Below are 10,791 nucleotides of genomic sequence, written 5' to 3' on the forward strand. Positions count from 1 at the left end.
CTGCCAAAAAAACAAGGAAGGGGGTAATTTAAGGCACTGCTTGCTCCTAGTCAGTGAAACAAAAATCAGGCAGAAGCTGGGTAAACTGATGATTTTACCCTAAAAGGGTTTCCTCAAACAGATTAGATGTTGGAATAAGTGACTTTAAGCTTTGTAATGAGCATAAATAAAATAACCTACCAACAAAGGTAGGGAGTTCACATCCTTAAAAACTAATCAGCTGTTTTCAACCTAAGCATTTGCAAAAAAAATAAGTAAATAAAATTAAAAACAATGAATGAAATCCTGCAGTCTGGTCTGGTCTATGTAACATAAAATGGAGAGTTGGTTTGTAACTGCCCTTATCCAGTTGGCAGCCTGTGGAGCTGTCTTTTCATAGGGCTTACCTGAAACCTCTTGTCCATGGGCAGTGCCTCTGTGTAATCCTCTCTCTGGGAGAAGGAAAAAAACGTCCATATACAGAGAGCTGCAGACCGAAGTATTTCTTTCCCCCTCCCTTTACATAGCACGCACGCACCTGGTAATCGTAACTCAACGCTTACAGAGTGCCTAGTGCATGCTTGACGTAAAATGGTGGTCCTCGTCTTCAAAAGATTTGAAGTCTAGGGGTAGAAACTGGTCCAAACTGAAGAGGTTAGTGATCTGAGGTGCTGGGCCACAGGCTGAAGAGCCCCTCATCTTTCTTTCACCGAGTGTACTTTCATCGTTTTCTCATTCCTGGCGGTCCCACCAGGATGCTGCGGGTGTAATTCATTTTGGGTGGCCTCTAGCCCCTTGACCCCTCCCAGGGCAACCCAGCGTCCGCCTCGCAGCAGCTGGATGCGCGCCCGGAGCCCACCCCACCTTAGCCAAAGACGACGCAGCGCGCGTTTGAATCCTGCGACTCATCGCGGGCAGAGACAGCAGGAGCGGCAGACGCAAGGCCTCGAGGAGCCTGGGTGCTTGAAGTCGCAGGTCAGGCTCTGAGGAGCCCCAGGCTAAAAGAGGTGGTTTGTCTGTCACCTAATTCAATAGGCCAGGGTTTTCCCTAAGGGCGCAATCCCGTGGGCTGATGACAGCCCTTCATCGCCTCACCACACCTTCCCTGCGCTTGGATCCAACTGGCTCCCGGCCCCCGACCGGGAGCTATCCTCAATCACCTTGTCGTCGTGGACCCCTCCCTCCTCAACCCTAAGAGAGGCCGCGGGGATCGACAGCACCTCCCGCACACCTCACCGCCCAGCTCTTGCCGGGGTGCCGCGCTACCCGGCCTGCACCAGGACCCTGCCATTCTGCGCTCCACACAGACACGCAGCGACGCCCCCGACATCTGCGGGAAAAGTCCTTCCCCACCGCGGAGCAGTTTCCCATTCCCACGCGCTCGGAGTCGCACAGACTGGCGCCGTCGCCGCGCCCCACAGCCGCAGGCCCGCGCGCCCGCCTCCGGGTCGTCCGGTCAGTCTCCAGCTTTCAAAAAGAGTAGTCGGCGGAGCTCTCACGTGTGCCCAGCTCTCGGGTTACAGCCGGGGGAGGCCTCGGCCCCCACGCTCTAGGGCAGTCAACAGCTGCTTTAATTCTCCGGCGGGGGCGTCCTTTTCCTCCTCTGCGGCAGGCTGAGGTTAGTCGTCCGCCGCAGCAACTTCTACCGCCTCTTCCCCTCCACTGTGGTCGCCTACCCGGCCGCACGCTACAGTAACAGCTTCCAGCTCTCTGCCTTTTAATCTTTCCCTTAGGAAGAAAAGAATTGTGGAGGGGAACTCTTCCCTCGCGGGGGTCGGCCCAGCCCACCTCGGTCGCCCACCGCTCTCCCTAGTGGCCCGCTCCCCTTCCAAGCCGGTTCCTCCGGTTGGGGCGTGCTTGCCTGGGGCTAACTTTCCGCGAGATGCTGTCCCCGTGGACCTGTCTCGCCCGTGTCCGGTCTCCCTCTTCGCAGCCGCTCCAGCTACCAGCTTGGCGAAGCGCGTGGCGGGACCCGGGGCTGGGACCTCCGCGCCCAGGCTTTTACTCGGACTCCAGCACTTGGTGGAACGGGGGTGGCGGCCGGCCCACAGGCTGGGGGCTTTCGGTGGCACGGGAGACGGTCATTTCGGGATGGCCCGCTACATTTGACGAGGGCGAGCTCTGCGGCCTGGGCCTGCGGACCAGGGCTGGAGGCCCGCCCCTCTACCATCTTCCCTCCCACCGCCTCAGCACAGGCGCGCAGGCTCACACCCCTTCCTGGGGAAGCAAATGGTCCCTTCCAGGCGGGTGGCCATGTTGTTCTAATAAAGCGGGAGGGGCGGCGGCGTGGGGAGGGAGCAGATGCCGCTGGTTGCGCGCGGGAGCCGGGCGCTAGCAGAGCGCAGCCGCGAGGGAGGCGCGGGGGAGGCGAGCGGGAGCCCGAGCCCAAGCAGCAGCTAGTGTTGGCGGAGGGCACCCGGGCGCAGCTGGAGCAGCAGCCGCGATGGCCGTGGCCGTGGGGAGACCATCTGTGAGTGCTGGGGCCTCGCTTCCCTCGGCCGCTTCTCCGGCGCTGGGGGTGTTCCCGCTTGCGGGCGGGGGCCGGCGGGGAATACTGGGGGCCGGGAGCGGGGGCCTCGGGACGGCTGCGGCGGTAGCTGTGGGTGTGTGCATGAATTTGGGCGCGTGTCTGGGGCTGAGGGGAGGGCGAGGATCCCCGCGGCTCGGCTACTACGTGATGCAACAGTGTATCGCCTCGTCGCGCCCCGATTCCCGGGATGTGGGAGAAAAAGGACCCCTCGCCTATTTTTTCTTTAAGAGGATCCTTTTGGCCACGGTGTTTCTCGGCTGCCTGCTTCTCCCCGCGCACACCTTTCCCCTCGTGACAGTCGAGAAAGGCGCCGGGTGCGGGGGGGGGGGGCTGATTTTTTAAGGGACCTCCATACTGTTTTCCATAGTGGCTGTATCAATTTACATTCCCACCAACAGTGCAAGAGGGTTCCCTTTTCTCCACTCCCTCTCCAGCATTTATTGTTTGTGGACTTTTTGATGCTGGCCATTCTGACCGGTGTGAGGTGATACCTTATTGTAGTTTTGATTTGCACTTCTCTAGTGATTAGTGATGTTGAGCATCCTTTCATGTGTTAAAAAAAAATTTTAAAAGGGTGGGATTTCCGTGGTGGCTTCCCCTGTGCACTGTGAGATCCCGGACACCCTCAGGCACCCATGCTGGTGACCGGGCCCTGCCCAGGATGTGGACAAAAGCCTTAGATACACAAAGTTTTCAAAGGGCCCCGTTGTCGGGGTGGGTGGAAGTTTTAAAATGCTCTGCGGTTGGAAGGTCGGGGGCGGCGGGCCGGAGAGGCGGGCGCGCGAGGAAGAGGAAGGGGTGGCGGGTGCGTGGAGAATCGGGTGCCCCGGGACGAGCCGAGGGAGACGGGGAGGGAGGGAGGGAGGGGGATGCTTAGTCCCCGAGTTTGCCGGCGGGGCAGGGGCCGCGCCTCCGTCGGTGCAAAGCTCATTCAGCGACTCTGGAGCCGGCCCGAGGGCAGCTGGACTTAAAGGGTGCGGTTTCAGCCGGGGCTCTGCATCCCGGGTGAAAGGCGGAGGCCAGGGGCGGCGGCGGCCTTCCCTTTTGACTGAAAGGAGCAGAGCCGGTGGGGAAAGGCGGAGTCCTCTTTCTTTCTCTTTCCTCTTTTCTTTGTCACTGTTCAAAGTCACTTTCGCCCCACGGGCTTTGTGGGCTCCTTGAGCGAGTTTCTTCCCGCTCTACCACCTCCTTTTCTTTTCCTCTTCTTCCTCTTCCCACAACTGTGTAGCTGCAGGTGGTGGCTTGAGAGATTTTGCAGGTACTGACCAAAGTCTCGCGGAGATACTGGAAGCTCTGCAAGCCCAGAAATGCAAATTGCAAGACTGTGCTCTCAAACCCCCAGCCCTTCTCCCAACTCTTCCTCCAGATACAGTCGCTTTTTGCACCCCTCCCCCATAATTAGCGGAGTCCTTCAGCGTGCTCTAACCCGGTTTGGTGGTTCAGCTGCCGCGATGTTTTCAAAGACGTTCTCCACCGTCAGAAGGTGTGCAGTGGTCATATTGAAGTGTAACTGTGGGTCTTTTAGGTAGTTTAAACTCTAATATTTAATGACAAACACTTAAGAATTCAGGTCTCCTCTTGATAATTAGTGGTCATAGATTGTTGTTACTGCGGGAAGTTGCATAGTCTCTGGGCTGATCCCTTTATTTTTCTGGTGAGAATATTGAGGTCCAGAGAGGTCAAGTTTATCTCGTTAAATTACTACTCCCACCCCCCTTCCCCAACACACACACACACACACACACACACACACACACACAATTTACAGAGCACAGATTCAGATAAATAACAATATCTGCTTTAGATAATTGGACAGTGGCTATATGCAAATGTTCTGTGTGTGTGGGCAGGGTGTCTTTCAGTAACACCTATTGCTGGTGCATTCTTGAGGCATGGGGGAGGTGGAAGAAATAATTTGCTGCACATTTTCTATAAATTAATTCATATATGTCAGTTAAATAGGAACAGTATGTGGATTAAAATTTAGTTGTGTGGCCACAATCATGTCCAACACCAGGTCTGCCAACCAGATGTGAGCTTAATTCCACAGAATTCTTGTGTAAGACCTCTCTCATTCAAAAAATAGAGGCGATTTTACAAAGTGTGTGTGTACAGAGGAGGTAACTGCTTTCTCTGCACATTCCCTGTTGTCATTAGAATTAAGATTAAGTTACTTACAGTTTGGAAACAGAAGACTGTTTTTTCTTTGGACCGAGTTGTAGGGGTGATCAGGAGTTGACTACAAAGTTAAAAAGTCTTTTCATACATTTTCCAAGGAGTTGTTGAACTGTTTCACTTTGTTCATTCGGTTCCTGTTTTAAGTGTAGTGTTTGCAGTTAGGTCTTCAAAACAACCCCAGTGAATGCAGAAGATTCTCCAAACCCAGCCCCAGGGTCTCTACACAGAATCCTTCATGGTAGAAATCACTGCCCCTCCTTTACCCATATCTATTCTACCATTTGAACAAAAGAAAGGAAGGGTGTGTTGATAGAAAAGAATCACTCCAAAGTTGATCGTGCATGGAGTTTCCCTAGTTACTCCTTTAGAATTAGATTTTTTTTTGTTTAGGAAAACGTGAACATATCTCCTTCCCCTACAAACTGCCTCTCTCATTCAGATTGAAGAAAAAGTTCAACCAGAATAACTTGCCCTCAACTTTAGACAGACATTCTTGAACTTGAACCTCTGAGTGTGATAGCTCAGGTACATAAGACATTTCACTGGGCAAAAATCCTTATATGTCAAATGCAGTATTTTGTATCTTATGAAGTGGTTATCTTCAGTTATAACCATTTTAACTTCAAGGCTAAATTCAGACGTTTCTTAAGTGGATTTGTTGTTGGCTGGGAAACAGAAGCTTCAGTCTGGTGTGATACTGTTTATTTCCATTTTAATCTCGACCCCTAGCTTCTCCATTTTCCCAGGAGTGGTTTTTAGACTTGGCTCCCAGAAGCCCCTGAAGCACATGTGCTGTTTCCAGAGTGTGACTGATGATTAGCGAGAGCATTTCTCCCCTAGGGATGTGTGCACATTACGGATGAGTTAGTATTTTGGCATCCAAGTCCCAGGGCCGCTATTATCTTTGTTTTAATCAGAGCATGGTAATTTACTCTACCTGGGAACGGGCTTTAAGTAGCTGATCCTCTCTTTTAAGGAGTGGTGTTCATCAAGTTATAAGGTCTGGGGGTTTAAAGGGACTTTAGAGGTCATTTGGTTCAGCCTCCTCCCCAATGCAGAAAGAAATATTTTCTACATTATCCCTAAGAGAAGTGTTTAAGTCTTTCCAGTGGTGGAGATTCCCCTATGATATCGTTCACGAAACAAGTTTAATTATCCTTTTATCCACTGCGCCAAAAGGAATGGAAATCCAAGGTCATTCATTAGCTTATTTTACACTATTTATCGAGCACCTCCTGTGTGCCAGGTACTGTTCTAGGTGCCAGGGATACAGTAGTGGACAGCAGAGAAATTCCTTCTTACCTGGAGCTTTTATTTTCTGAGAGATTTAGTGTCCGTGTGTATTACAGAAACAAACTTCAATAGCGTATGTAAGCCATTTCGGGAGAAAGGAAATTACGTGCCTATTGCTGAGTCAACAGCTATGATGCAGGTTAAAGGCTCTTACCTGTTCGAGGATCATTATAGGCAGTTCCTAAACATACGGTCTGTCTTCAGCAGGAGGGTGAGGACTGACAACGAGACGTCATGTTCCCTTGTTGTAAAATTGCCATTTCTATGACTTGAGGATGTGGCCCCCTGCATGGAGGTCTGTGGCTTTTGGACCTAGAGAAGGATGAATACTTTTGAAAGCTGTAGATGATTTCTCTCTCTTCTAAAGTATCTTCTTTAAAAATGATGTGTCTAGGGCTTCCCTGGTGGCGCAGTGGTTGGGAGTCCGCCTGCTGATGCAGGGGACGCGGGTTCGTGCCCCGGTCTGGGAAGATCCCACATGCTGCAGAGCGGCTGGGCCCGTGAGCCATGGCCGCTGAGCCTGTGCGTCCGGAGCCTGTGCTCCGCAACGGGAGATGCCACAACAGTGAGAGGCCCGCGTACCCCCAAAAAAAAAAAAAAAAAATGATGTGTCTACATCACGATGACCCCAGGGATTGATTGAAAGATGAAGACTACTCATATCCCATCGTCCTGAGGTAACAGTTCTTAGATTACTCTCATCAACGTTTTGAGGTTTACAGCAGCAAGCATAGCATAACCCATACCATATAAACTGCTACTAAGAAGCCAAACTGTGTGCCCGGGAGTGCTCTGTCTATTTGGACATTTGTATAACCGAGGCAACAGATGCTTAGTGCTTTCACAGGGGCCCCCGCTATGTCTGCGTCCAGACAAAGGAATGAATGATTTGGATGGCCTGCTTTGGTTGATGACCAAAGACCCAGCGTTTATGACTCTGATGATGCCACAGCTGATGATGACTTCGGATTTAGGCTCCCTGCGGAGCAAGCTACAATCAGGGTTTCCTGTGCCTCTGTTTGTCTTTATAGGGCCTTAAACTTGGTTGGGGGGGAGGGTAGGGGCTGCTCTTGGATGTTATCATTTATTGGGAACTGCCTTTCATCGCCTTAGCCAAACTGTCTCAACTGGGGTCAGCCAAGCTGAACGATTATTTAAACAAAGACCCAGTAGATCTAAAGCTTCAATCCTTTTTCCCCAAAGAGAACTCCTTTACAATATAATTGATACCCCCTTTGTTTTTTTTTTTAGTTTGTTTGTTTTAATCCAGATTGTCAGAAAATCCCCTTTCAACTAAACAATACCTCTCCTATCCACTCAGGCCTGCTGGCAGCCCATCAATGCGGCTGCTGTTGAACATAGAAACAAGACTTGGGCTAAGGTGAAACAGACAGATTTCTAAAAAGAACGCTGGTGATCTAAAAATCAAGTATGCATTGTCTCACACCTGGCCTGAGGGAGAAATCAGGAGTCCGTTGCCTGATATGACCAGAGCCAAGGCATTAGAAACACCTTTTCAGGATCCGTGCCGGCGAGGGTGAGCGCATCGCTCAAGTCAAAGGATGCGGGAAATTGAGTTGTGTGGATGCCTTCGGTCCACCTGCTGCACTAGGACCCTGTGAGATGGAGGGTGATGTGTTGACTCAGGGGCCAGGCTGGGGTGGAGACGTAGGAATGGCTTCATGCTCCAAAAGAACATCTTTGGTATCCAACAAGGGGGAGCTTGGGTCCTGCTTTTTTTTTTTTTTTAATTTTTAAAATTGTTGTGAAAATATACCTGACAAACATAAAATGTGTCTGTTTGTTTTTTTCCCACACACACTGTATTTTATTTTTACAAGAGATAAATAAACTGACACCAAGCATTGTAAATGGGTGACCACAACAAAAGCAACAATGATTGCAATTACCAAACACGAAACACACTCAGACTGTGTCATAATATTGACATTCAGTCCAGGAATCCTCCACGGTAACAGCTCCTTTACTTTGCAGTGAATATTGATTTGTATATTTTTTGCCTCTGAGTCCTTGTGGAATTGTGTCTGTTTTTGATAATTAAGTAACATTCCTTTGGGAAGAATTTATGATTTTCTTACTTTCAAATTCTTTTTTCTTGTAGAAGTAGAATTACAATAATATAGATAGGTTAGAAATGGAAAAACAAAACAACTGTCAACACCCTAATGCATCAGTAGTCATTCTTGGCTTCCTAATCCATCTGCTTTATCAGATACCTCTTGTGCACTTTCTTTGTGTAGGTGCTGAGGTTACGATGTAAGTACTTGAGATGCCGTCCCCCCCCCACCCCCATGCTCATCAAATTTCTCTGAAGGATGAGCAAGCACTAGGTCTCAGCAAGGAAAGTGAGGTGGGGCGGTGGCTAGGGAAAAGTGTTCCAAGCCAAGGGAACAGCATGTGCAAAGCTCTGAGGTGAGGCAGAGCCTCTTAAGGGAATCCAGTGTAGCAGGGACATCAGCATTCATAATGGCGTAGAGTGGACGGACGTGAGGCCGAGAAGGTGGTGGGAAGAGACCACCTCACTTTTGCAGTTCATTCTTCAAGACGTGGGTACTTACTACATAGCTCTTTAAATATTTTATATGCTATCCGCCCGACCCACAACGTAGGATATCCCAGATTCTTAGACTTGGTTGATGGAAGACACTGAGAATCTTCAGAGCACTAATTCTTCAGGTTTCAGGGGAGGCTCGGGGAGTTGATTTCTTTCATGGCCAAATCAAGCCCTCAAAGAACAGAGGAAGTAAAGACTGAGGAAGGGCACAGAGAGGAGTGACCACGTCACCAGGCCTTTTTCTGTCTAGTTTTCTGTATGGAACTCTTCCTCAAGATGTAGAACTAAAAGTCTTACTTCCTTACACACCAAAGCAATTGAGTCCTGAAGGGTGGGGTAGAATGCTAGGACTCCTCCCACCTTGGCACCAAGTGCCAGTTGGTGTTGTCCATAAAGAAAACTAAAAACCCACTGGATCCTATGCAAACAGGAGGAGAGTCTTTTAAAAGCCAGGGTTCTGTTAAGACTTAATCCTTTTTCATTCATCTTCCTTTGTGTACTGTTTTCATGCCAATATAAACTTCATGAACCTCATTAAGGATGCCCATTAAATTTACTCAGACCTGCTGTTGGAAGGAAAAGGCTTGACTCACAGCTTCTTTGTCAGGTATAGAAAACCTGTGCAGCGTCTTGATTTTTAAGTGTTTTCTATTTAAATTACTGTCAAGACAATTATCTCTCTTGATCCTCACACAATTTCTGAGAAGTAATATAGGCAAGAAAACTGAGGCACAAAGGAGTTGTCACTTATCTAATCTGGTACAGCCAGTTAGTGGGAGAGCTTGGCTTTGGAACCAACAGTTCTGAGACCAGTGTGCATAGAGACCTACCATTTGTATTGGCCAGTTAGACTAAAGTATGTTGAGGTAACAAATTGGTCCCAGGATCTGGTGGCTTACACAGCAAAGGTTTATTTCTCACACAGGGTCCTTGTCTGTTCCATCCTCTGAGATCCGCTCCATGCTGAATTGACCCTTGGACCCAGGCTGAGGGAACGTTCTGTCCTCTCTCTGGACATTGCCAATCTGGTGGCAGAGGAAGAAGAGGCCTGCTGAACCCTGAACTGACTTTTCAAGCTCTTGGGTGGGGGTCACTTGCACGCGAACATCATTGACCAAAATAAATGGTTACTCCTAAATTCAACAGGATGGAGATAGATAATCCTTCTGCAGAGAGTGGCTCTGCCAGTCACTTGGCCAAGCTGGATGGGATGGGGAAGTAAACCCTCCCCTAGGGAGAGCCAGTGATGGTGTTGAATAGTAAGAGTTCACCATAGCTTCGTAGTCAGGGCATCTGCTAGAGAGCTAAGCGTCTTTATTATTTCGTAAAATTGTCTCCCTGTCTGTCATGACTTTTCTCAGTCTGTTTGTCCTACTCTGATTCTAGCTGGACATGGTAGAATGATGAGAGAGGGAGAAAGAGCATCTGTGTTTAAGCAGCCAGAATGAACTGAAGGCAGAGAGTATTGATTCCTATTCTCTCACAGTGAGCTTCCAATAGCACCATCGCCAAATAAGGGATGAGTGGTGACCTTCTCAAAGACCTTCTGTGCTAGTCCCTGGTGGCCCCAACTCTGGGACTGTACTCTCTGGGAAATGGTTTTGAGGCTATTAGGGCTTCCAACTGCTTGATAGAATTATTTCCCTTAGGATGCTTCCAAATCAGTCTTTTCCCAGCCTTGTCTGTTCCTAAATGCAGATGAATCTCTGACACCCTTCTTCTCTGTGCTTTGTTTTCTCTCCGCTGAGAGGTACTGGTACAGTCATCCCTCAGTATCTGCAGGGACTGGTTCCAGGATCTCCGCGGATACCAATATCTGCAGATGCTCAAGTCCCTTATATAAAATGGCCTAGTGTCGTTGGCCCTCCGTGTCTGGATTCAGCCAACCGCTGATGCGGTCCCTGCAGATAGGGATAGAGGACTGTATGTAGCATTTTGGTTGAGAATGTGGGCTCTAGAGCCAGACTGCTGGCCTCCTAGTGTATCACCTCTGCCATTTGACCACCTTAGACAAGTTACTCACCTTGTGTACCTCACATTCCTCATCTGTAAAATAATTACAGTACCTTCTTCAAAGGTTTACAGGATTAAATGAGGTATTACACCAGGTGCTTACAATGATGCATGAAACATTCGTCCTCAGTAAAAGGCAAACGAATACTGAAATAATAACTGCTTTATACCTAAGGCTGGGCTCAAAGCAGAACTGCCACCCCCCCCCCGCCCCCCCCCACCC

The 10,791-nt window shown here is 49.4% G+C and overlaps 1 protein-coding gene across 2 annotated transcripts in view; it reads left to right on the top strand.

The window, feature by feature from the left end:
* Window positions 1–2,273: 2,273 nt before the first annotated feature.
* SEPTIN11 (septin 11) overlaps window positions 2,274–10,791 on the top strand; it is an 89,675-nt gene continuing 81,157 nt past the window's right edge. For both annotated transcript variants that reach the window (XM_024754136.1, XM_024754135.1), the window contains exon 1: window positions 2,274–2,449. In XM_024754136.1, the coding sequence (XP_024609904.1) occupies window positions 2,423–2,449 (27 nt within the window). In that variant the 5' untranslated portion in view covers window positions 2,274–2,422. The remainder of the gene's footprint in view (window positions 2,450–10,791) is intronic.

This window comes from Neophocaena asiaeorientalis, unplaced genomic scaffold (assembly GCF_003031525.2).
Source record: "Neophocaena asiaeorientalis asiaeorientalis breed wild unplaced genomic scaffold, Neophocaena_asiaeorientalis_V1.1 scaffold148, whole genome shotgun sequence".
Lineage (NCBI taxonomy): Eukaryota > Metazoa > Chordata > Mammalia > Artiodactyla > Phocoenidae > Neophocaena > Neophocaena asiaeorientalis.